The following is a 27,344-nucleotide window of genomic DNA, read 5'->3' as shown; positions in this document are numbered from 1 at the left end:
TCACAACAAAGGAAAAGAAAAAAAAGAAAATGCAAATTAGAACGTTTCCATATAGAGGTTTGGAGCAAATCAACCAGGCTACACAAAGCACGATTTCATCAGATGTCTGTAAAGTCAGATTTCGAAATATTTCTGAGTTTCGTGCCTCTGGTAAGGCACGAACCCTCTCCTCTTTGGTGAAACAGCTCTTTTTCAGCCAAAAACCACTTAAAGTGTTTGTTTTTTTAAAATCCTTTTTTGAAGAATTAAGAAAGTTATTTCAAATGTTGCTTTTTCCATCAACCTTTTCTGATGTAATACTTCAAAACATGCATACAAAGATGCTGATGGAAAAATGGCTGCTGACATGTAGCTTTGGTGCAGCCCACCGTTTTCCCACTACTGCAGCTGCCTGAGAGAGAGAACTTCCAGTTATCACGGGAACTTAAAGTTAATGATAACTGGAAGTTCACTCTGCTTTGTTTTGATGTCACTTTTTAAAGTTGTGCCACAAAACATTGCATTGTGCACTTAGCTTAGATTCAGGTATAAAGCTTCAGGTGTAAAACAGTACTATATTCATTTGTTACACTGTGGCTCAGTGGGTAGAGTGAGTTTTATTGCAATCGGGACAGTGTAGATTTGATTCCAGTGTCCTTGTGTCACATGTCAATGTGCTTCCAATAAAGGGATTAAATGCTCCAACACACTGTACATATTCTGTGAGCAGCGCACAATCCTCCCACACTGTCCGTGGATGGTTGAGCATATTGATTCTTATGGCAAATTCCTTCATGTGCCACACTAGCAAGTTTGATGAGCTAAAAAAAACCCCAAGAACTACAGCAAGTCAACTGCGCCTCAATCGCAGGTGCAGTTGACTACTTCTTCTAAGAGGTAGTTAGTCATGGCCAAATTCTTTTCACACACATCTGCAGAGTAAAAGCATAGTGACAGCTTAGCAGCCAACAAGCAGTGCAAGTGGTGCTTACATAGCAGGAAGAGCACGAAAGGTCTGGAAGTAGGCTACTTCTGTTTTCACAAGCATGTGCATTGTTGCAAATCAACAGACTGTTTCACAAAACATGACATATGCTTCTAAAAATACCTAAAATTAAGATCAAAAGAACATGTTTTGTAGATGAATACTAGCAACACATTTGTTCTATCAGTTCTTCCACTACCAATTGTGGAACACAAGCAGATTTCATTTACAGCGACATCCACCGTTCAAAAGCGGGAACTGCAGCGAACGCTACGCACCTCAAGCGATAATATAAAAATCAAGGGGGCGATCTTAATTTCCAAATTCTCTTGAGATGGTATGTGAAGATAGTAAAATTGACTTTACTGCTAGGAGCAGCGAGAGTGGGTCTCTTCCTCTGAGGCCAAGTTCAGAGAATAGCTGAAGCGCTCAACGCCCCGCCACTGACGAGCAGCAAAGGTCCAAATGCCGCATACTGGCTGGTTTTGACCCAGCTTGGAAATGCTTCCCTCTGGCTGAACAAAGCTGATCTTTGTTTGATGGGTTACAGTAGGTAGGGAGAAACACAGATGAGGATTGTCCATAAAGTTCGGCTTAGCAGCTTCTTCAGTTCAATCAATAGCAATGATATCAAAGAAGCAAAGTGCAGAAATAGAAACTTTCTTGTTCTGGACTATGTACACGATTACCTGTAAATATCACCCTAAACTCAGTTTTACTGTGTAGGATTTCCCACCATAGACGAAGGATTGAAGCACATCTGGAGAAGTACTTTATTTTGATAGGACATGTGATACTTTTCCTTCCTTCAGGGTATATTTTCCTTCATATCATCGCCTTAGGAACCTTCAAAACTTTCAAGTCAACATTTAAGGAAACACCATGGGAGCAAATACCCAACTACAGACACAGACTCAGTACTGTTAATGCTCATTTGTCCCCAGCTGACCAACTAGGCCTGTTTTTGGTAGAAAAAGGAAGACTAAAGTTTAACTTGATGGGAGTTTTTTTGGCAATTTTATTTCATTTCTGCAACCATAAAGTCTGCCATCTTCATACATCAGAATTTCTGTCAGAGCACTCATTGAGTCAGCGTCTGCACACAAGTTTAAAAAAAAAAGGAGAGGGCTATGTTTGATTGCAGAGAGAAAACACGGGTTTCTGTTTATCATCAAAAGTTTCAGTTTTGCTGCAAGAAACAAAAAATATATTGCAGTTTGTAAATACCTAAAGTCGTGTTGGAAACTCTAACAATATCGTTATTACAGGCAATGAGCTTGCAGCAGTGTTAATCGCTGCAAAAATAATGACTTGTCTATCGCAAAATCCACTGTGGAAGACATAAACAAGGCTTGCGGGTTTTTCTTGGCAGAGTTTTTGGAACTCGTTCTTCACCTCACCGACCACAGCAATGACTTGACACTAAAGATGGTTGAACTGCAGAATACTGAAACCTTGTTTCAATACTGCATGAATGCTACTTTACTTTACAATGTGTCGTCCTAAATCTATTGGAACATTACATTTCTATATCTTGAACTCCTTCATTTAGTGTTATGGTAGGCAATTTCCTGGAAAACAGTTCATATGTTAATCAGTTGTTTTGTCGAGATAAAGACTAATTTTGCATTCAGTGACCTGCTTTTCTTATTTTTAAATGTGTTACTCAGTAGACTGATGTTGAATAATTACTCCAGAAATGTCTGCCTTTAAAGCTCTTGGAGTCATATTAGAAGACATGATAAAATTTTTCTTGCGATCCTTTGGAGACAAAAAGCCAACAGCATCATGCCACAATACCTAAAAGTGAAATTATCAACAAATCATCCACAATCTTAGCTCTGCTTGACCAAAACAAACAGTTACAGTTAGTCTCAACCACAATTAGCAAATGCCACTTGTTGCATCTGTGGTGGTTGGGCAGAAATTGATTTTTTTCTGGCTGCCTCCTCTATAATCAGCTGGGATGCAGAGAGCATCTAATAGTTGTTATGGAGACTTTGTGGCCCCACTCTTCGCTCCAAAGTTGTATTATTTTTAACCTTCATTACTTAAATGACATGTCTTCTTTTCTTTCCTGTGGTTCTTGCATGAATGGCACCCTGAGCGAGCCCATCCATACCCCAGCCAATCAAAACGCAGGAAATCTTTAAAATTCGGAGGTACTGTACAATGCAGTGCAATATAACCTCTGATTGTTTTTCAGTAGCAAACAGGGGGCTCCAACTCGTATGCAAAAGCAATAAAAAAAGGTGTAACTGATAAATAACTTGTTTTTTTTTAAATCATGTGCTTGTGCACCCCCTTTCTAATGCCGCCCTGGTCAACTGCCCATGTACTGTAACTGATAACATAATTATTTCAGCTAAAAAGTGTTCAAATTCTGTTATTTTTAGCTTTCTGAACACAAAAAGATTGCCCAGCAATTGAAAAATATTTATTTAATGTTACGCCTGTATCTTAGAATCAAAAGTAAAAACAGAAAATGAACTGTTAAGGTCGGAATAAAGATTAGATGCAAATTTATTAGAAACAAATCTTTTTTTTTTAATCTTGTGCTTTAATCCAAATAAAAACAGTGATGTCCGGAGAGCTGAGAATACAAATCATAAACTATGGCTAACAATAGGGCTGATGAGTTATCTTGATAAATGGTAATACATCACAGTCAGATTGAAGGGTTGGATTTTCACCACAACTAGAAACAGATGTGCTGCTCAGCTGACAAACTGCAGGCTGAGTGAGATTTCAAGCCAAAACTTGCAACAAAAACGATCTCCAGGCATATAACGTAAGAGACTACAGAAAAGCGTTAGAAACACTGGCACATAAAAACCCCAACACCTGATAATTTAAGTTTCCTATCATCCAAGAGTGGCTAATGTCCATGTTTTAATCTGTTTTATGACAGGGCGAAAAGGGTCTAATCCTCCCGAATCTTACTGTTGCTTTTATTGGCAATTAAAATGAGCTATCTCTATGTTAGAGGATGGAGTAAATAAGCATGCCTCCCTATTGGTTAAAACTTGTATATTATTTCAAGGTGTCAAAGCAAGAACAAACATATTTGTCCTGTTGTCTTTCCAGTGGCGTAACCCTAGGCTCAGCGCTCAGACATTTTCTTTTTGAAATGTACCCTGCTTGATATAAACATACTACACTACTCTTGTGACACTTTGAGAAAAACAAACAAACTACCACATTGCTGACTTCACCACTCCTACGCTTCAGATAAACTCTTGAAGCAGTGATAACTGGTTCACTATCACTGTCACATGACTAAACAAATACCACATGACCAACCTCCTCCCCTCGCCCTCCAGGAACAAACAGCAACTGGATGTAAATAAACATTGTTTGGTAATATCAGCCCAGTTTTATTTATGAGACCGATACTGACTATCCACCGAAATATATGGTCAGCACTAAAAAACACTATATCTATCTTTGAACATGTTCCTCTTCATTTTTTAACACACAAAATTGAAAGAAATACATTGGCATTGGTTTGTACTGCTAGAAGGAGTAAGCACCATAACAACGAACAATAAGCAGTGTTTTCTGACTCGTAACTAAAACGATGCGAGCTAGGGTGTGACATGTTTTCCATTTTAAAGCTCTGACTTCAGAGAAAAACCAAATGAAACATAATCCTAACTTATTAAAGTCTATAGTACATAGAATGTTGACTTATTACAGTCCTGATGGGCTTGCTCGTTTGCTTTGTTTTTAATATAGATTTAGGATTTAGTGCATGATTTGGGGTGTCTTTCTGTACAAAATCTTTAATGCAATCAATTCTTCATTGCTTCACGTAATATTGCTTGCTAAATAGCTAATTATAACATTTTATTTTTGGATTTTAGTAAAGCAGGACAAATCTCCATAGCAGTAAATCCTAACTTTCACAGCTTGCCTTCTTGCTCTTCTTCTTGTGTCGCTCTTTTCACAGTGGAAACATTGAGTCAGCCAAAAAGCTCATGTGATTTTATTTGGTTACCACAACTTACTATGCTGCCTCTTAAAAATAGCTCTCAAAACAAAGCTACACTTACAAGCACACACACACACACGCACGCACGCACGCACACACACACACACACACACACACCACATTACGGGACTCTGGCTTTGTTATATTCCTTCTCTGCCTTCCTTCCTCTTAATTTCTTGCTGCCATAATGCAAACCTCCAAATGTTCAAAAAGTTTTTAAATGATATATTTGCTGCAAGACTTCCAAGCAAAATTTAAACACAAAACTTGCAGTCTCCCAGAGTGTCATGTGTGCGCTCCCTGGCTTGTGGCTGCCAATTATCTTTTTACATGCAACCCAGCAAAACACAGGCACTCTCAAACATGCACTGATTTAGAAATTGCATGCAAAGTCAGTGTGCCATAATATGTCTTTACAGTTTGTTTTCTTTGTGGGACCCACTGAAGAAATGTAACATTATAGTTCAGCAACAACTTTTGGCTGAACCAAAACAACATTAAAGATCCAACAACTAAGTGAAACAACAACTGTAAAACGCAAAGAACAATCATTTGATCAGATTGGTGTTATTGCCATAAATTTGTGATGTGGTGGTTATAGGGTTAGCATGTTTGTTTGTTTTTTTTCTTAACGGTACTTTGGGTGGTTAGGAAGCACTATTCGTACTAAAACGGGTCTTACAGCTCTAACTGTGTTTTTAGGGCTGCTACATTTCTATATCACAGCTGGCCTAAAAACAAAAAGCAGTGCCAGTAACGTCAAAACTTCCCATTTGTGTTGTATCATCCCTTTCTGGGTCAAGATCATTATGTTGTGAAACCAGTTATCTCATTGTTTTTCCAGCACATATTTGTCTGAACTGTGTTTGGTTCCTTTTCAGAATCAGTTCTTTCAATTTCTGAAGTTTTTTTTTAGACACATTTTTAAACATCTGTTTATCCAGTTGCAGCAGATAAAAATTAGTGTGTGGTTCCATATGTCAAATTAAATTTTAGAAGTCTATTATTCACACTAATAACTCTGTCCTTCCTAAGAAATTAACTAAAAACCTTTGCCTCGGTAGTAAAGGGGCAAAGGTTAAGGTTACCAACCCTTTAACAGCGTTTTACCAGCAATTTACTGAGAAGTAACTCGTATAATGAATGTAACTTAACTTTACTCAGCTGATGCAAAATTCCACCAGGTGTTTGCTAAACGCCGCTGGCTAGTCTGAAGGAGCTGAGGGGTGATGTTGCTACGGAGGCCTCTCTGTGAGGCAGAAGCTCAGAAGCTTGGAAAAGGCAGCTTCGAGGAGGAGATGCACTTTGAAGGAGGCGCTATGTACAGCCAGGGTTTTTGTCCAGTTGAAAGGTTGCCATGGAGATTGAAGGATTTCCCAAACATACATCAAAGAATCAAAGCAGCACTCCAGGTACTATGTTGGTGAGGGAATAACATTATAACAAAGATGTAAAACTCAAAAATGTCAATTTTACATAAAATTGCGCCTTTAAGGATTAGGGAGCACAGCTGCCCGAATAGCAAAAATCTGTGAATCCGTGGGACCTTCTCTAGAAACACTTATAGCCCATTTTGTAGTTTATAGGATATTCATTATTATGTGCAGTAGAAGCAGTCTTGGCAACACCACAGTAGCTACAGTGTTCCTTATTTCTGCTCTTACAGCCAATCAGTGCCATACAAAAATAATGGCGCTCTTGGATTGGCTGCTTTGCAAAGTGCACTGATGCCAGGTAGCATCGAGGTATCTCAGCTTCCAAAGCTGCATTTAATTTCTTTTTTTGAATAATTTAGATGTGCTCTACAGACAAATCTAATAGGTGACTTTGTATTGGGACTGGGGATGCACTGTAATTCAGCTGCCAAGGTGGAGGAGGGGCTGGAGAGAAGCACCTGGCAGCAGCAGGCAGGTTTGCAGGCAGCAGAGGTAAACAGAGCTTTTTGAAGCTTAAACACACTACCCAAAACATTTGGGTGTGTTTGACATATCCTGCAGTGTGAATAAAAAAAATCCAAGGATTTTACAACCTTAAATGTGTTGTGAAATACACTTGCTATACTCCAGATTCAATGACTAGCAGTGGGATACTTGCTGAATACTTTGACATTTAGGGGCATGAGACTCGCTTTGCAGAAACTGAACCAATTGAAAACTTCCAGTCAGAAAACAATTCCTGTTCTCCTGTTTCTTTATCTTCTTTTTTTTTTTTAGTACAAACCTTCCTTGAGTTACCCAAATGGTTTTATCCAACACAACAATTCCACAAGACAATCTTTAAGCTAGCCAGGCTCCAATCAGGCTCAACACCAAATCTGAGCTGAACGGCACAGGTTAATGAAAACGATAGGTAAAGTATCCTGTCTATTTTTCTTTCAACACACTCTTAAACACAGAGAATGACATAAGCAGCCAAGAAATCACACCCTACTGGTCTACAATATTTCTGAGGGTCATTTCTGCCTTCAAGACAAAGGGTTTCACCTTTTAGTGACGGATGACGGATCGTGCATTTGGAGTTAGTACGTGTGTGCCTCTGCGTGTGCATGCGTGCAAGCATGTGTTTGTGTGTGTGTATGTGCATGCGTGTGCGTGTGTGTGTTTGGTCAGGATAATTAGACCTTGTGCTCTCCTCCCTGAGAGTTCTCTAACCACAGGTTTGAGGCGTAATGAAACTACACAGTCACGGACACCAGGCTGACACACCACACAGAAATGGGCACGTACATCGTTCTGAGCACATTCACAGATGTCTCAAAACAAACACACACCAACGATCGTGCATGCGCTGTGTAAATGTTTAACCGAGACACCGACACAGAGAGATTCTGGAAGAGATGAGGACAAAGAAACGGGAGCAAATTTAAAAGTACAAAATGAAAAATACTCCCTGTATTATTTTTTTATGCTTAAAAATAAAATAAATCACTAAGATTATATTAATCATGTATTTTAGAGTTCTAGTTACCTCTCTGGCATAAAAAGGATGTGATGCAGCGCCGTGTGGCTGAATTAGTGTATTTACAGATGATGAGTCAAAATCTTCCACAGCCATATGCTGCCTTCGCTCCCCACTGGCTTCCAGGCACTGAACCTGAAATAAGCTCTTTTGTCAACAGTACTGGCACAGAAGGCTAACTCTTCACAGAAAACCTAACAATGGGAAAACGTGGAGAAGTGGTTCAAGAAACTGAACCATAAAACATCCTCCGGTGTGCTTCAATGTTTAATGTAGTTTTTCCACCTTACATATTTTGTGGAGACAATTATTATGCTTTTAGACACATTAGTTACATTTTTAAACAAGAAAATGTGAAGGCTGTTTTGATGTCTGCTGCCATTTCCTCCAAATATTGCATTTCTTTTTACCTTGTCTTTCGCCACCAAAGAAATAAACTCTATTATGATGGCGTAGCAAAACAGAAAGCTTGGATAAGCACAATCTTTACAACAATCCATCTTTGGATTTAGTAAACTTCCCATAAAAGTAATGCATGGTGAATCAAAAACAAATCAGATCACTCTCTGCACTCAAACATATAGACGTGTCACGACAACAAATTTAACTGGATGATAAATTCACCTCAGACGTTATCGCGATAAACGATAACATTGTTCTTTGAGATAACTTTCAAGCTATATGATGGTCAAGGTATAATAATGCAAGAACACATTCTCAAAGATTAATAATCTTTCAATTTAAGTGAACATTTAACACTGGAACTGGAGGACATTTTAAATAAGCAAAATTAATAACAGAAAAAAAAACCCCAATAAAATGAATTATAACGTCTCTGTAAACAAAACTGTCCTTCAAAGAAAGGGCTTGAGACCAAAACACCGGTTTGAAATCTTTTATTATTCAGTTTTTGGTAGAAAGAGAAAAACAATAAATCATGCAAATGAAAATTATTGAACTTGTTTTAATTTATCATGCTGTTAATTGATTTGTTTATTGTGACAGGCCTATGAACATATTATTGGTTTGTTGATTCTTATTTTACTTCTTTGACAAAAACTAAGTAAAATAGGGGAAAAGAGCTCATTTTTTGTTCGACAGTCCTGCCAAAGTTGCAGTATCTGTTCAACCTTCCTATTATCTGCTGAAGTCTTGTTCTTTCTCACTCTCTTGCAGGAATCCATCCATTTTTTTTACACCCTTTTCCCTCAGTGGGATCGGGAGGGTTGCTGGTGCCCATCTCCAGCTAACGTTCCGGGTGAGAGGCGGGGTACACCCTGGACAGGTTGGCAGTTTGTCACAGGGCAACACAGAGACAGACAGGACAAGCAACCATGCACACACACACTCACACTAGGGACAATTTAGACAGACAAATTTTCCTAACAGTCATATTTTTGGACTGTGGGAGGAAACCGGAGTACCTGGAGAAAACCCACACATGCACAGGGAGAACATGCAAACTCCATGCAGAAAGACCGGGGCCGGGAATCAAACCCAGAACCTTCTTGCTGCAAGGCAACAGCTCTACCAACTGCGCCACTGTGCAGTTGGTAGAGCTGCAGGAATTACTCACAATATTTCTTGTACATGATTTCACTTGTTAAGTACCTCCATAACAAACGATAACGTCAGTGAGACCCGTTATGGTGCATTCACTGACCTGAAAAAGATGGAACTTTTGAGTTTCCAGCTGCCAGAGCTGCTGAGAATTGCGAGTTGATTTCTTGGTGCATCACAAAAAATAAAAACGTTCTGAAATGTCCTTATTACAACAAAATAGAAAAAAAAAAATGAAAGCACGTGGGAGGGGTTGGTCTTGTTGTGTTGTCAGTGTGAATAGGGATATAATTTTATAGCTTCACTGTTTTTCTGCCTTTCCTAAAACATAAAAAGGCCCTACGATTAGATCTTCCAAAACAAATGAAAACCTGCTATGAAAATGTGTTGAAAGAAGAAACTGCTTTGTTACAAAGGAAAAATATAGGAAACTGGGGACCACTGTTGAAAAGAACAGTGGAAAAACATCCAGTATTCACTTGTCTAACTCATCAACACAAGAGCCAGATATGAATCAGTCAATGTGGCGGGCCTGCTTAGTTCATGGGATTGCTCAAGTTTTTCAGATGAGCCTATTTTTCTTTCATATTTCTTCACTACTCAGGTCAGGCTACCAAGAGTACGACCTCTTCTGTGACTGAGTTCACACAAGAAATTGTGACTCACCTTAAGTCAAGTGATACTTGGGAAAACCATAGAGATTTTACTGGCTTTAAGATGACCGTGACTCATGCTGTCACGGGTTTATAGCCTATGCAGATTGCTCAGTGATTAAGTAATCGTTGTGGTATAGCTGTTTAAGAGGTCAAGACCTGAAGAAGGTCACAGAACAGCTTGTGGTATGCAACATCCAGATGGGGAAGAATGTAGTCTGCAGTTAAAAGCAGAGCTTGGTTCAGATCTTTTCATCCTACGTTGCTTCAAAAGCGCAGGATCCAATCAAAGGTGCGCTGTCTTTTTCTTCAAATTTAAACCAAATCCACTGGGAGTGAATGTAACTGAACACATCATAGCTAAATAAATAAAAGCGTCAATCAAATTTACATTTTGGAAAGGTTGCATTACCTAGCGAGTGATTAAAAGCGATCAGCCTGAAACGTGCTGTGCAGTGGCAGTTTGTCAAACGATGTGTAACTTTGCCTGCCAGAAAACAAGGAACGAGTCTCCTTGTTCCGCTTTCTTATCTGTGCCTCTTCATTGTTCTACAGCAAGAACGAGCACACATGCGTGCGCACACTCCAGATAACTCTGCAGCCATGTTCAAATTAGGTTTGCCACAAAGACAAGCACACACACACATAAATATTCACACTTCAGTTTCCCCCTCCGCCCCCCAACTTGCTTAATGCGACTAGGTGCTGACTCACGTTCATCCACCCTTCTGCCTGAGTTCGATGACCATTTGAATCACAGCAGTGAGGTTAACAAGCAGCCTGGCCTTGAGTGACTCTTATCACGTACCAACAGTGGCGGAGCTAGACTTTTAAAGTTGGGGGGGGCCAAAGGGAGGCCAGGACTACCTCTGGGGGGGGCAAAATTTTAAATGTGTGCGCACACACGCGCACACACACACACACACACACACACACACATACATATATACACACACACACACACAGACACACACACACACACACACACACACACACACACACACACACACACACACACACACACACACATACATATATAATTTTAAAAAATAGCCAAACTGAATATTTGGTTATTTTTTAAGCCCCTCTGTCATTTGACATGTTATAATTAACACCTTTGACTGGCGCACATGGAGACATGATAGACTTTACGCAAAGAGTTCATCGTAGAGGCAACTAAAATCAAATAAAAAATCCTTCCTGAATATCATCTCATGGACACTGAACTAAATGCGTCTTTCAGACCGGGAGCTGATAGCCTGTTGAGGAGTTATGGACACCTTGGTTAGGAAGCTCTGTTTTGACAGGTATTGACAGGTAAAAATAGTTCGGGTCGGACCAGAATTATTTGCCTGGGCTTCTAATTAGTTTACATTTAATGAGTTTGGAGCACACAGAGAAAACCTAAAGAGAATGTGATCTACTTATTGTAGTTTAAGTAGAGGAATAGCAGCTGACTGTTGAGAGAGGAAAKAAAYTAAAGTGCAGATCCGTTAGGCAGAAACAAGCGCAGTGCGCTTGGCAATAAATGCGCATAAATGCTCCACCGTTATGCTCCAATTAATCACACATGAGATGACAAACGCCAAATATACAATATATAGTTACACTGCTTACGTTAATGGTGTTTTAAAAACAAAACCAGTAAAAACTTAACTGAGTTAATATGTCAGATTCCCTCCTCACCCTCGTCTTGATAAGAACAGAGAGCAGTTCACTGGTTTGTGTCCAGAATGTGATCAAGCGCACAGCTGACACTTGGTGCGCAGGCAGTTTCAACTTTATGCACAGAGAACATCGTGGAGCTCATTATTAATCATACTAAGAACAATATCTGTCAGAGAATCACCTCTGATCTGGACGCTTTAAGGGACCAGAGGCTTTGGAGCATCCAGCAGCTGATCCGCTTCTGCGGGGTTTTTCTCCCGCTGAGGGAAGTCAGTGCGGGATCAGGAAACGATCAGAGTTCTGTCGTCTTCTAACCACGTCATTTTGTGAAATGTTACTTGATTTCAAAAACGTTCTCGCAGAGAAATAATAAATGTTTCGTTTGATGACTACAAATTGGAAATAAAATGATTTTTTTCTTTGACGGACAACGAAAAAACTCCAGCGCCACCTCTGCTCCAAACAGCGAACATTGTCGGCCCCTCTTCGGTTTTTTCTCTTTTTTGCGGAGGATCAATAAATAACTTATTGGTGTTTTACCATCACCACCAGGTATGAAGTGCTTTAGCCTTTGAGTTGCACCACAGCGCAGCACAACTGAAACACCMRKRRRARMAWWTYMRSYTKKTTWTGAGTATAAAGGAGGCTGGTATCGCGCCTGTTAAAAATCTATTTATTTATGTCATCACATGGACTTATATAAAGTTTTATACATTTTCTTTTCATATATTTATCGTTTTTCTTCTTTAGATATTAGGTTGACTTAGAATGATTCCAAATAATGTGCAGGAATAACCTGGTGCTGTTACATGTCAATCAGGGGGGGCCACTGATTGACATGCTTGCTGTTGATATGCAACTGGAAAGTGCATCAAGTGAAGTGTAATCATCATCATTGATCAGATTTAACTCCACTGAAATGATAAATGATTATTTAACGCCTCAAACAGGCAATCCAACCAATAATCCATAAAATAGGTCACTGGGTTTTATTTCCTTCACATATATTGCATGTAGAATTTGTTTGCACACAAGCTGTTAGAAACACAAGCCAACATTATGAATATGGGCCATAGAAACATGAGTTCTGCTGGGGTAATTAGAGGCTCCAGAAAAGCAACTACCGGCTTCCTCCCACAGTCCAAAAACATGACTGATAGGTAAATTGGTTTCTCTAAATTCTCCCTAGGTGTGAGTGTGTGTGTGCATGGTTGTTTGTCCTGTCTGTTGCTCTGTGTTGCCCTGCGACAGACTGGCGACCTGTCCAGGGTGTACTCCGCCTCTCGCCTGGAACGTTAGCTGGAGATAGGCACCAGCAACCCTCCTGACCCCACCGAGGGACAAGGGTGTTAGAAAATGGATGGATGGATGGACAGAAAAGCAACATAAAAAACATAAAGTATCTTCAACACAAATACCACATTTACTTCTAATAATCCTGGAAAATATATTTAAATACAATACTATTTTAAAAATGTTTTGTGTTAATTAAATAATAACGGTGTATAGAAAGCATCAACTATTTTTTGATGGGCTTTTTTGGGATTTTACAAGCGGTGCGACTAAGAAAAACATTTAACGGGTAAATTCTCCTGATACTACTCATTACCAAATCAGACACTAAACAAAATGGGTGGAAGCACATTTGTGATGCATCAAACTGCTGAGATGCAGACTTGAAGCTTTCTAGATGTTAAGCTTCTGACACTATGGGAGCTTTTTAAGCTCTTCGGAGGGATATAAAACTCCTGTCGTGCATTTTCCTGACTTTTACGTTTCAGCTCACTACTCTGATGAGATTAAAGTGAATTTAAACTAGCATACACTTCTCTACCCCTTCATCTCCGCATTTTCCAGTTTGCTAGTCTGCCCTTTGACAGTAAGTAAATCTCTGATGATGCAACATGCAGAAACGTTGCCAAGGAATCAGAAGCCAAGAGGAAATTGAGTCTTACTGCAGCTATTCAAATTTACAACGGGGTCTATTCAGTGGTTATATGCTCCCTCTGATAATGTAATCATGTCTTCAGGGAAGTAATTGTCAGGCTAATGCAACTTTAATTTCATGTCACAATCGGAGACAGGAGCTAAATGACTTATCTATTTTTGGATTACTGCAGAAGAGAGTTTTAAAAAATAGGGCAAAGTATGAAGGAAAAGTGTGTCAGCCACACTGGTGCCACAAGGTGACAAACAATGCAACGCGGCAGAGGTAAACCAGCACTGAGATTTGCTTTCAGCATCTGTGAACACTTTGCTTCATCTTCATCCCTGCCAGCTAGGATATAAGCAGCTTAACGTGCTGCGCAAATAATTTGGTATTTGAAAATGTCAGCTCCACCACAATTTGTGCCACAATGTTTTGCTTTTGATTTTACTGCTTAAAACTAGATGGTTAACAGAAGAAACAGTATCTCGTCTCTTTTTTCCCCCCTTTTCTTTTCTGTGAATGTTTAATTTCTGTTGAATTATGATTCTGCTGATCATAATCAGATTGTGATTGAATGGCCAGGGTTTTCATTACCATTAGCTAGCTTAGCTAAAATACCGACTGGTCACAGCTTTCATTAATTTAGTCATCATAAGTTCACAAGTATTAGTCAAGTCTCAAGTATTACATGATGAAAATAAACGTTTGTCCTCAAATGCATGCTATCTATTCTGCCTGTGTCACTGTTTATAATAAATAATAATAAATAAACTGTTTTGTTATTGCAAAAAAAGGACACAGAAATAACTGGGTGACTTAGCATTATCCCAACCTGTTTGAAGCATTGTGATGATGTTCAAAAACATATAAAAACTTCAAAACTATTCGTGAGTAACAGTATTAAAAATAATTCATCCATATTGTTAATAGCAGACGTTTTTCCCTTTTCAAAGCTTCCCTTTAATTCACTTAGCAACTCACTAACAGCAATGTTGTTTAGTTACTATTATTCCCAATAATGCCTAATGTCCCTAATTTGCATCATACCTTAACTTTGCATTAATTCAGGCAGTTGAATATTCAATAGTCATATGCAAACTAACAAACCTTACTAATTAAAATACTGTAATGATAAAAAAAATCTGAACAATCTGTTTAGCAGCAAAATCTGCCAAGCAAAAGAAAATGCCTAATTTTTAAAAAAAGACCTTCGAATAAAATCAGGAAGTGAGGGGTAAAGTTCACCAGCGCTCAAATAATTTAGATACCTTTAATTCACGGAGCCACTCACTAACAGCAAAATTGTTTAGTTACTTTTATTCCCAAATATGTCTAATGTCCCTAATTTGCATCATACCTTAACTTTGCATTAATTCAGGCAGTTGAATTAGTCATATTCAAACTAACAAACCTTACTAATTGAAATACTGTAATGATGAAAAAGGAAAAGAAAATCTGAAAAATCTGTTTAGCAGCAAAAACTGCCAAGCAAAAGCAAATACCTCATTTAAAAAATATATAATTTTTTAAATAAAATCAGGAAGTGAGGGGTTAAGTCCACCAGCGCTCAAATAATTTAGATACATTTACGGATGTATTGCACGAAACTTTACATTGAGAAGAGTTTGACTCTTACCCTTACCATCAGGTGGTTGTTGTAGTCATCTCCAATAGCACGGAGTTGACGACCAAAGGTTTCTGACTGCATATCCCGCGCCGCGTTAATAGTGCTATAGTGGTTGGGAGAGTGCCCTGAAACAGAGCAGAAAACACATAGTAGTTTGTTCAGCATATTCGTAAAACCATAATGTGGAACATTATGAGTCAGAACAGTCAGAAGCAGCATTTTCTGCAGTGATTAGGTGTTAAGACGAGAGCGTCCCTGTTAAATTTACAGTTCGTTCAACTATGATTCATTTAAGTGAAACATGAAAAATACGTTATCACACAGGATCTGTGGTCGGGGGTTTAGACTTGAAAACCAAGTCAACCTGAGCACTGACATATTTTAAATATGACTCCTTGCATTGAAGGAAACCACAGAGGAACTAAGCTCAGTGGATGCTTCTACAAAGCTCTGTATGATGTTCAATGGCTTCTTCGTTTGACTTATGGGTGACCCAGTGCTATTCTGGGTCACAGAACATTTTCTTCTACATTTATAGTTAGCATCACATTGCAAAGGTATTCAGACACCTTCAGCCTTTTTTTCTGTTTTGTCACATTACAACCACAAACTTAAGTGTACGTTATTGAGATTTTACCACATACATTCTGCAGGTAAGTGGTGGTACTGAATTGTATTTTTGTATATCATCCAAAAGAGTGAACTGAGTATAAATCTCTTTTTATTAGCAGTAGTAATATCGTATACCATGTATTTTCCTTTCACTTCACAATTACACACTGTTTGGTGTTGATCTGACACCTAAAATTCCAATAAAATACATTGGAGTTTGCAGATGTACTCTGACAAACATGCCACTGTATGTTCTAGGAAATGGATAATATAAAATATATTTATTATTTACTTACAATATAACATGTAAAATTTGCCTTTGACAGTTGTGATAGAAAAAAAAAACACACCAGCTGACCATGTGAGCGCATGTTTGTATCATCATCCGTGTGTGTGTGTGTTTGCGTTTGTTTTTGTGGTTTATCTGTTACATTTTCAGTCTGAACTACTGTATGAGTATGAAAGGCTCTGACCTCTTACCGATCTCCGCTTATGACTCATTCGCGCCGTTATGAAACCCAGACTTAATATTTCTAACATCCTTCAATATTGAAGCTACTGATTCAGCGATAAATCCATCAGGCCCTACTGAAGCATGGTTAAGACAGTTTTAATCAGGAGACATGGAAAAATTGCAAAGGCTCAGAATGTGTCATCATTGCTGGAAACTGAAAACAAGCATTTGTCAATTCGCTCAAATATATGCGTTGTAAACAGTGATCAAGTGAAATGCTTTAGAGCGCAAATAAATTATAACCATACAAAGCAGAGTTAAGCAAAGCAAATTGATCTGGTACATATCAAATGCACAGCATGTAAGGTTTCGAAAAGTGTCAAAATCAGCAAAAAAAAAAAAAAAGTTGTCAGCATTTATAAAGTAGTCCTAGATTTGATCAATATTGCAACAAATTATCCAGAAAAATGTGACTAGGCTGGTGCACGAAAAATGTTTTACCAAATTCAAAAAGTACCCAAGAGATGTTTGCACCTTTAGCTGACTTTTAAACAAATAACTAGATCATTAAATTAGTACTAAAAGCGATGAATCGGACGCCAGGTTCAGCATCAGTCGCCAGCCGTGGCTGGGGAAGCTTCACATTAACTTGACATCCAAACAAGTAGAAGAAACAGACTCTTAAGGGAAATAATTTAAAGAGCACACTCTGTGTTAGCGCTAATGGCGTGTTCAGGTTGTCCAGGGCAGAGAACCAATACCAGCAATGTTTGGCGTGATCATAAAAATATGCCTATTTGAAAGCATACAAAAATACTCAACAATTTTGCCTTTTTGTTCCAAAGGGAGCCAAATGTCCAAAAAGATGTTTACAACTTTGTTGTGAGTTAAATCTGTTATAGAAGAAGTCCAAATTCAGAAGTTACCCAGACTGAATATAAAAACTGATTTCACATTAGTCCAATTAAGCATGTTGGTTTATTTTATACTGATTTATCAGCGCAAATCAAAACTGATCATCATGCAATCTGTGAAGGTATTTGTTTGCTTGTTTCTTCTATTACGAAGGTGTTCATGTCAAGTAAGAAAAACAAAAAACAAAACAAAAACGTTCCAAGCAGCTTCACTTTGACACTCCAGACAGCCGACTATTGTGTTTTCTTCCTGCTGCCGCATGAGGAAGTGCAGAGAGACCGAACTCTGACAAGAAGATGATAAACTGATCCTTCTTACAGTACTTTATGGCATCGGACACACAAACAAGGAAACATTCTTCATATCTGAAGCCTTTATTGCGCGCTGGCGACAACACATGACATGCTGCAGCACTGAGCCTGTTTTTATCTGTTGAACATTGTCATGGACAAAGCCGACTGCCTGAGATGCACAAAGTTTCCGTCTGGGTAACACAAAAGAGATGCAGGCCTATTTTGACTGCTTAACGTGCGCAATTAATGAGTGACCTGTGCACACATGCAAGCCGGTTTCTTCCGATTGCTATCTGTCTGGCTGCAGTGGGAAAAAAAAAACTAAATAAAAGAGACACAAGGAAATCAGTTAAGCTAATCACTTGTATTATATTCTCTTTTAGAGAGTACAACACCCTGAGCTTCTTACGGTTTTCTGTTAGCATTTGGAGATAGCACAACTATATCTCTAGAATAAACAGAGACTTGCATAGACATAATTAAATCTCAGTTGATTCGTTGTGACATTTGAACTTAAATGTAACCATTCATGCCTAATGCACAGTAAAATGTTTGTTTGTGCAGCATTTGTGAAATCCGAGAGTACCCCTCTATATTCTTAGGGCTTTTCCTTCATGACTTGTTTCCAAATATATGCTGTCTTTTATGCCCTATTTTTGCCTCAAGTTTTGTTACCAAGCTACCAGTCAACACAGACTGCAACTTTAGCCGGCAGCACAGCACTTAAAAGGTCTTCTATTGTAGATGATGCCGATATAAACAAGTCCACTGGAGCACTATGTTCGATCTTTATTGCTGGAGGTGACAGCCTTGCGTGCTTCGCTCTGTTTTTCAATCGAACCAAACAAAAAACACAAAAACAGAATCAGAAGGACCATGAGAACTGCTGAAACTCCGTGAAACGCTTCACTGGCTGCTGTAAGACGATAAAAAAAAGCAACTTTTTCCATGTCATGCATCTTTTGGTGTTTAAAAACGATACAGCCTGGAAAATCCATCAGATTTTGATGCCGTGTCCTGTCATCTGGTCACTGAGGCGATCTAAATACAGCCAATAGTTACTTTAACACCTTTAAGATGTGAGCTACATGTGTTTTCCACACCGAGTCTTAACACAAAATATGTAGCTCAGCAGAACATCATGCAGAAACAGCTTCACGATATGTTGTAAATTTGTATGTAACACGCATATCACAAAAAACATATTTGACCACAGTAAGTGTTAGCCAATTATTTAAGGATTCCTATGGATATTTGGTGACCTTTTGCCACTTAGAAATCTTTTAGAAGGTAAAGTGTTTGGCGAGCTTGTCAGAAATACACTAACTTAGTTAAATTACTTATTTATCATAAATCATGTGGATATTGCAAAATTCATCATCGTTACTGCACATTGCGCTTTATAGGCCACGCCCCTTTGATTCCGCCATCCCAGCCGCACGTCTTGGAAGTCTACATCCCTGAGACCTCAACACATTCACTTGTACGATGAGAACGACAAAGTGATTTAAACAAGAACTTTGTCAATCCTCCGCTGACAAGCTGACAGCTATTTTTATTTTAGGGTATTACAATAAAGCAAGAAAAAAAAAATTTATTTGGCTCGCCGCTCGCATGGGAGCACAGTAAGATTTCAACTGAGACAAGAAAAGCAGTCGCCTTTTTTGCTTACTCGGCATTGCCTCCTTCTTCAGCTTTTCTTCTCAATTCTCCGGAGTTTCAAACTGAAACCTTTGTTTCACTAGTGAACACACTCTGCAACATTCACAGATCCGTCATCTTCTGCTTGCTTTGCATCATTCTCTAACCACATGTGTTACATGATAAAAACCTACATTACTCAAATATGTGCAGCCACTAAGACAGGCTTGCTGAATCCTGAACGTGTTAGCATGTAAATCTACGCCAATGCTTCCACTTAATATCATTTGGGACAGAGAAGAAAAATAAATAAATAAATAAAAATCACTGAGATCCAGATTGCCACCCACCACAGTTGACTGTGTGGCGTAGGTGCTTATTTACACAAAGAGAGGGAAGTGACATATGACCACAAATGGTGATACAATAACAGCTCTCTCCTACGATACCTGCTGCCAACAATGCTTGTCAGATTATTTAGCCTCTGGGAATGGTTACACCATGAAGTAATCCCAGGGAAACCAGGAATCACACGGCCCTTACACTGCAACTGACCTTGTAGCCGGCAGGTTAAAGTCAGCAGGATGTCCTGTCAGACTAATTTATACATCAGACATCTCGCGTTCCCACTGAAAGAATCAGGTGAACAAAGAAACAAAAGGTTTGAGGACTGGAATCAAATGACAAACACTTCCTAAAAAGTGTCAGCTGATACACAGTTTGCTCCGATCTTCCAAGCAGCTCGTTTGTGTCTTCGGAGACTCTGCTGTCTTCTTTCCCCATTTAACCAAAACGTTTGTGCAGGTCATCTTTAGGTGTGCGCTTTTCATCCGGTGTTAAAGAGGAAGTGTGCTCCTTTTGTTACACCAAAATCTTGAGCACACTGCAGTTTAAATAGAGCGCTGGACTCCAGACAACAATGCGGTAAAACCTGCTATGCCACGTCGTATTTACTTACTGATTTTAAAAAGAAACAATCTATGTAGTAATGATAATAATCATCATCATATCCTACTCTTTTTCTTTTTTTTATACCGATGGAAGTCGCATGAGAAAACTGCTGAATCATCAGTTGCACTGGGAGGACACAAGACAAAATGGGTTGGTTTGTTTCTCTTTTTGGTATAATGACTGATGAGTTATCTTAGGGTGAGTAATATTAACCGAATGCCCCTCCTCTTCCCCCTTTTTCCTCTTTTCCTTTCACATTGAGCTTGGGAATTTCTTTGTAAAAGCGGCTTGGGCAACATGAGGGAATCAGGGGAGGATACATGTTTCTGCCTGAGTTTGTCAGAGGTTCCTCAGTGAGCCAACAGGCTGACCTGAGCCAAGTATTAGTCAATAAACCAGAATGTGTAAAAGCGTGAGTGTTACTCACTCATCTGACAGAGTTGCAAACGCTTTGGTGGAAAATCCAGTCATCCCTCACGAGGAAAACTCCAACAGACAAAACAAGCAAAAAAAAAGAAAAAAAGAAAAACGCTCCCTAAGAGTTGTTCATGTATTTACTATTAATATCAATATCAGCCTCTCCAAAACTCTGATAAAGAAGCACTTGAGGAGCGGGCGTCAGGCTTCTGTCTGGTTTCGCATGTTGCTGCACACCCACACAAAAACTGCAGCCAGTGAAAACATCTGAAGCAGCCTGTATTGCGCAGTCAGGTCTCTGGCTTTCACGTGCAAAGCAGATTGTTTTCTTTCCCCCTAAGCAACACTTGTCATCTTTAGCCCAAATAATCACAATTTAAGGAAAGGAAAGTTCTGAGAATTTCACAGGTTATTTGAGTTAATTGTTTATTTTAGTGGCAACTTACACTATACAGAGACATTTTGGAGGATATCAAATATTAGCCAATGGATTATTAAAATTTTAATAATAGTAAATTTTTCTTCCCCGTGTGTAGTATCCAGCAAAGAAATTTAAAGCTAATTTTCATAAGGGCTGTAAGGAATGTATGAACCAAGTTTCTTTAGAGGAGCAAGAATTTAAGCTTGTTTCCAGCTTTAGCCACATTAGCGGCAGCGCTAATGCTAAAGTCAAACTTACTCGCGAGCTGAGATTCTTAACATGGATGCATGATATAACGGCACTAACATTGGTATCGGCCTGATACATAAAACTGGGCCGATATTAACAGCCGATATTTGTTTCTATGTTGTTGATGTTTCAGAAGGGGGACGGGAGGTGGGAGGAGGCTGGTCATGTGGTATTTGTTTGGTCATGTTACTGTGATAGTGATGAAGCAGGACTGTGGGGAGTTTAACTGAAACAGAGATGCAGAGGGGAAGTGGTTGTTCTTTTCAAGATGTTGAAAGAATGGTGGAATATATATATATTGGTAAATATCTATTATCGGCCGTAACAGTAACAACTTTTACAGATCGGTGCATTATTCCTTCTTATGCCTCAGAGAAGGTGTATCTGCCCACTTGATAATATCAATTCAGGACTTGTTATTGATATTTCACTAACATCTGATGTTTTAAAGTCTGAACAATTTTTTTATTATTATTATTATTATTATTACTATTCTGTTTTAACACAGGAGGACAAACCAGGTCAGTAGAGTGCTCACAAGTAAGAGGTCTGGGCTCAGTTGGCTCGTTCTTCTTCGTTGCTATGTCAGCCTTCCCTGTATACCTGTCCCATCTACAAACTAACATGCTTAATCATAATATAAAAGATAATGTTTAAAACTGAATGATCTTCTAAATCCCCTCCCTCTGTTATTTTATTTTATTTTTTTGCAGTGCACTGAAGTTTGCTCACCGTGCAGCCCGAGTCCACCGTGCTCCACAGCCATTCGCTGCAGGGCGTGGTTCATCACCTGGCCGGTGGGGCTGGGGGTCTGCGTGGTTTTGTCAGCCGTCACTGGGTGCGGAGAGAGCGGGGAGCTCGGCAGCGAGTCGCAGTCAAAGGAGAAGTATCCGCTGGACGAGCGGCGGGGAGGGCGAAATATCGACCTGCTTCGAAAGACGTCTAAACTGGCCGGGCTCACGGTGCACGGCGGCGAGTCCGAGTCCGGCTCCCCTCTTCCTCCTCCTCCTCCTCCCCCGGCTGTGGAGGCGCCCGCCTGCGGCGCGCAGCTCCGCTCTGTGTGCTTCGAGGAACGTGGTGTTCGCGCTGACGATGCTGGGTCTCCGCCGGTCCCCTCTGCTGGCGTTACTTCGGTCGAGCCATCGAGCAGATTTGGCGGTCTGTTGGATGAACAGAGCGTCACCGTGAGCGTGGGCTTTCATCCCCTCTGCCCGGCTACAACAGCCCCTCTCCGCGTCTGTGCTGCGTGTTTTTGGGAGCCGCAGCTGCGCATGCAGCGCAACATGCTGTGTCACGACTGGACTTTGTTCTGCAATTCTTTATTTTTAGAAATGCGGAATCGCAGCGTGTTTGTTTTTTTTTTGTTGTTGTTGTTTTTTTTACACCCTATTCGTTTAATAGCGCGCTGACCTTTCTAGTGTCTCTGCATCAGGGAAGTCGGTGCTCCACCTGTGGGGCCTGTCTGGATTATTTTCGTCGGCGTCCACAGCACCTGATTCCCACAGCATATTTTTTCCCCAGCACAAGCGGTAAAACCCAGTTTCCTGTTCCAAAACTGACGTCCAGCGAGTATCTATTGTTTGTCGGAAATTGCTGATTATGGCAAGTCTTTGTTTATTTTTATTTTTTTGCTGGGTAGGGGAAAAAAACAACAAATCCGACATATAGGAAGCGGCTGAGGTGACTTTAACTGCGTCACAGGCAGTCAACCTGAAACGAACCCTCCTCAAGAGACAAATCTGGAAGCTTTTAATGGGATCCTATTGGAGTATCTCCAGAATGTGCTAAACAAAATGAAAGTTCAGAAGTGTAGCTTCAGTACAACTGCGCTCAGAGTAATCTCACTCATTTGTATTTTTGGATTTCGAGCTTTAACGATCCGCCTCTGATCCAGGTTGGCATTAAAAAAAAAAAAAATCAAGAAACTGTGTTTAGGTGGTGTTGTCTTTAGCGCAAACTCTGTTTGCATGCGCAGACGCGAGTTTAATAACTATTTCCTCTTACGTACGGCTACTGCTCTTGACCTGGACGCGCCGCTCGCTCTCTTGGTGGAGACATTATAATAACTTTTTTGTTTTATTTTGTTTTGTTTTACGAATCCCACAAGGATTTGTGCGTGAATCCAAACACGAGGAGAAACTGGAAAGCGAAGCAGCAACTCGATCGCACGGGCAGCGGCTGCCAACACGCACACACATACACACACACTTACACACACACACACACACACACTGAGAGAGAGAGAGGGAGGGAGGCAGAGGGAAAACAGGCAGAGGAAAGGGAAGGAAAGCAGGCGACCGTGTGATGAAATGTTGAAGGAAATCCGTCCAAAGTGCACTTTACCGCCGTCACTGTACACTTCTAAAGTGGAGTTTTGTTTGCGTGTTTTTATGTCAGCTGTGGGGCGGAAAGAAAATGCGACATTTCAGATTGCACCATAAGCATGGAGTTTGCGACATTAAGATACACATATATATATATACGCCGCTCAACCGGTGCGCTCATACGGAAGTCGCAAGCTACTGGATTCTGCTTCAGCGCGTGTGCGCCTCCCACCGGAGCAAATGTTGCGATTGAGGTGCAAATATATTTGTTAACAACCGCTAATTACCCGCTATGGCCAGATCTAATTACACACAAAAAGACTGGTGCATTTGGATGGGGGGTTTTTTAAGTTGTTTTTTAAATCCTTGGTTACTTCTTGTACTGCCTAAACCCGGTGACCTCGGCTCTGCGCAACAATCTGAAGGCACAAAGAGATGCTTAGACAGAAATAATCAGTGTGTCTATTTTTCCAGAAGGGGAAAATAAGCAATTGTTGCGCAAAAGTGCGTTCCGTCATACCGCAAACGCGACTTTTATTTTTAAAAAAGGAAGGAAAGAAAGACCTCTCTCTCTCTATCTCTCTCTCTCTTTAGCAAATAAAGAACAGTTTCCACAAAAACCGACAAACATTTGGAGCAATAAACAAAAACCCTTTACCCCGGGTGCAACCCGACCTGCGCCTGAAGGGTCAATAAAGAAGTGGAGCTGGAGCGTGTCGTTCTTAAACACGGGAGCTTAAAAAAAGCACAATAATTGCTCAATCATTTTCTTCAAGTATTATTCCAACTGTTTCAGTAACTAATGTGAAATAAGCCGATTATGTGATTATGGACGTGTTACTCAAAGTACTTGGCCAACTACAAGTTTAATAAAGCACTCATTAAACCATAAATGCACATATTATTACTGTTATTATAATTACGGCGATGCTGCGTTAAATAAAGGAATGGCAAACAGACCCGGATAAGTGTGCGCGGTTGCAGCGTAGTCACCGAAAAGCCGGCGTGAAGCGGCGGATCGTATTATTCCAATTAAACAGCGGCGTGACAAACAATGCGCGCGCTCACTGTTCGCTCGCGCTGCCAAACTTACCTTAAAGAGTGCATGTCAGTCACAAGACTGACATGCGTTGACACATTGGACCTAACTTCAAAAACAGTGGAAAAGCAGTTTGTGGGACTTCTAATGTTGGTCCACTAGTCCAAAGTGGCGACAATAAATCCCGAAAAAGAAATAAAAAGTGGAGGGGAAAGACGTCAACAAGCGAGTATATTCCAGAGTCAGTCGGGAAAAGTGGTTGAAAAGTGGCTGAATAGTCCGTGTGGAAACTCCACCGTGTGAGGTAAACAAACTCCAGCCTGCCCTTTGTTGCTGAGATGTTTCCTTCGCTGTCCGCCAAGCTACATTGAGAGACGCTCTGTCCCCTGTATATAAATTGAGATCACTCCGCTCCGCCCAGTCTTGTGACGCAGTTTCTGGGCTCATAGGCGGTTCACCGTCGCCCTCTGGCGTTTCAAACGAAACACCTGTTTCTGGAAGAGAGTGGAGGGAAATAAAAAAAAAAATGCCACAGGACGTGCACAAAAACGCATAGCACAACACACAATGCCACAGGACGTGCACAAAAACGCATAGCACAACACACAGCTAAACCGTTTAAACATGAGTATGAGGAGACGATTTTGTGGCTGGTATTAAAACAGTCAATAACAGATAAGAGTCATGTCAGTGGACGGCATATCAATTAAGAATAAAATCTGGTTAGATTCACTTCTGAGATGGAACATAGCACCGTATTAAACAGAGCCTTCACATTATGCCACGTTTCAACCACAAACTTTAATGAAGATCGCCTAATAGATCATTGTAAAGATTTTTATTTTATTTTTTTTGTGAAGTGGTTCATGTTTTTATATCTTTTTGTACAAATAAAAATCAGAAATGTGCATTTCTGTTGAAGCCAGCTCTTTGTAGATTCACCTTTTTGCTGCAGTTACAGCTGGGAATGTCTCTACCAACTTTGCACATCTAGAGAGTAAGACACATTTTTGACCATCGTTCTTTTCAAAAATAACTAAAGCTCAGTCACATTGGACGAAAGGTGTCTTTGATCATCAGTTGCCACCTATTCTCACATGGATCAAGATCTAGAATTTGACTGGGCCATTCTATAGCATTTCATTGCTTGTATGTTTTAGGACCATTACCCCGCCCAAAGTTAACCTTAAAGCTAACGCCACGCTTTAGAATGACTCTACAAATATTCATAGCAAAAATATCAACCTCAAAGTGATCTGATAGCATATTTACCCAAATGTCAAAATCATGTGTAATGTCTTCAACACATTCACTGCTGCATATTGACATTGGCGAGTAAGCGATTTGAGTAAGACTGAAAATGTAAAAACCACTCCTGAAATGAAAGTAGACGCATTTCAATATGTTTCCACTTATGAATCGCATAAAGAGTGCTGATAAAGCAATAGTGGAATTTATGAAGAAATACAGACCTACTCGATTAGGATAATATGCACAGGGTCTTTTTTTTGTGCCGTTGCATCCTGGGTTTATGTCCACCAATTGACTGGAGGTTAGCTGAAGTGGCCAACACGGGGCATCCATCTTCCATTGGCTCCAGCTTATGGCCAAATTGTTATAGATCGGTTAAGTTGCATGTTTTTTTCTCATGCACACACTGTTTCTGTTAATTTCATTTCACATGATCAAAAAAGAGGTTTTAGTCTTGCAGTAAATCAACACGGCACACATTTATTTCTCGTTTGATCTAATTTGGCATCCAGTATAGGCAAACAAATGGGTGTTAAGCAGTGTAACAAGTATTATGAATCAAAGTAAGTCGTTCACAGGTGCTCAGGTGTAGAAAATCACCACGCATTTTGCTTTAAGCAAGTGAACGCTGTGAATTGCAAAAGCGACATGCAAAAACACGAGTCGCACAAGCAAATCACAGTGCTCACTGATTCAGTGATGCTGATGCAGAACGCCGTCTCGCTGACAGCAACAAGAGGATCCGGTCCACAGAACTCCGACAGCTGGAAGGCGTAAGGACAAAGAAAGGAGCCGGATCAATACAGACGGACGAGAGTGAGGCCATCAATAACATTTACATGTGATCAATACCAGTCTGTGTCTCAGAGTGTGGGAAAATGTTTCTGATAGTATCTCTTGTTTCTGTCTTCACTGTTTGATTCCTGAGCAACATTAGTTTTAGTGATACAGGAGGCAGTTGAGGTGATAAAAAAAAGTGTTAGATGCTTATTAGAGTTTTAATTGATGGAGACAAAATAATATTTTTAATATTTCTCCCAATATTCTGGACTGGATTCTCCTCTCATGTACTTTACTTCCTTTGTTTTGGTTCCTCTGTTATCCCTGTCAGTAACTTTGATTAAAAGTGCCTCACTTATTAAGTTCTCTGCACATGTTTTTTTTTTTTCCCCCACCTCCTTAAAACATGACAAAAATATAAACACCTAGACACGGTGGAGCATTTGTTTGCACCGTTGTCATGCAAACACAAGCCTTTTGAATTAATTTGTCTTTATTACACGAGGATTTCATTATGGTGCCACAGCACTCTGGAAATGAGCTGAGATTACTGATTTGAGAGTCATTCCGACGAAGGCTTTTCATGCATTTGAGACATTTTCCACCACAGACAAAACGTTAAGAACAAAACTGTTTCAAAAAT

General features: G+C 39.9%; 1 protein-coding gene across 2 annotated transcripts in view; it reads right to left on the bottom strand.

Moving 5' to 3' along the window:
* Nucleotides 1-27,043, bottom strand: part of bcl2l11 (BCL2 like 11) — a 32,976-nt gene extending 5,933 nt beyond the window's left edge. The window contains exons 1-3 of one of the 2 annotated variants that reach the window (XM_008428802.2): nucleotides 24,725-27,043; nucleotides 22,040-22,467; nucleotides 15,364-15,479 (exon numbers count right to left, since the gene is read on the bottom strand). In XM_008428802.2, coding sequence (XP_008427024.1) covers nucleotides 15,364-15,479; nucleotides 22,040-22,467; nucleotides 24,725-24,738 — 558 coding nt within the window. In that variant the 5' untranslated portion in view covers nucleotides 24,739-27,043. The remainder of the gene's footprint in view (nucleotides 1-15,363; nucleotides 15,480-22,039; nucleotides 22,468-24,724) is intronic. The other variant, XM_008428803.2, reaches the window with a different exon arrangement.
* Nucleotides 27,044-27,344: the final 301 nt, after the last annotated feature.

The sequence above is a fragment of the Poecilia reticulata genome, linkage group LG15 (genome assembly GCF_000633615.1).
Source record: "Poecilia reticulata strain Guanapo linkage group LG15, Guppy_female_1.0+MT, whole genome shotgun sequence".
Classification (NCBI taxonomy): Eukaryota; Metazoa; Chordata; class Actinopteri; order Cyprinodontiformes; family Poeciliidae; genus Poecilia; species Poecilia reticulata.
The sequence above is the reverse complement of the archived record's forward strand: the minus strand, read 5'-3'. Positions and strand labels throughout refer to the sequence as shown.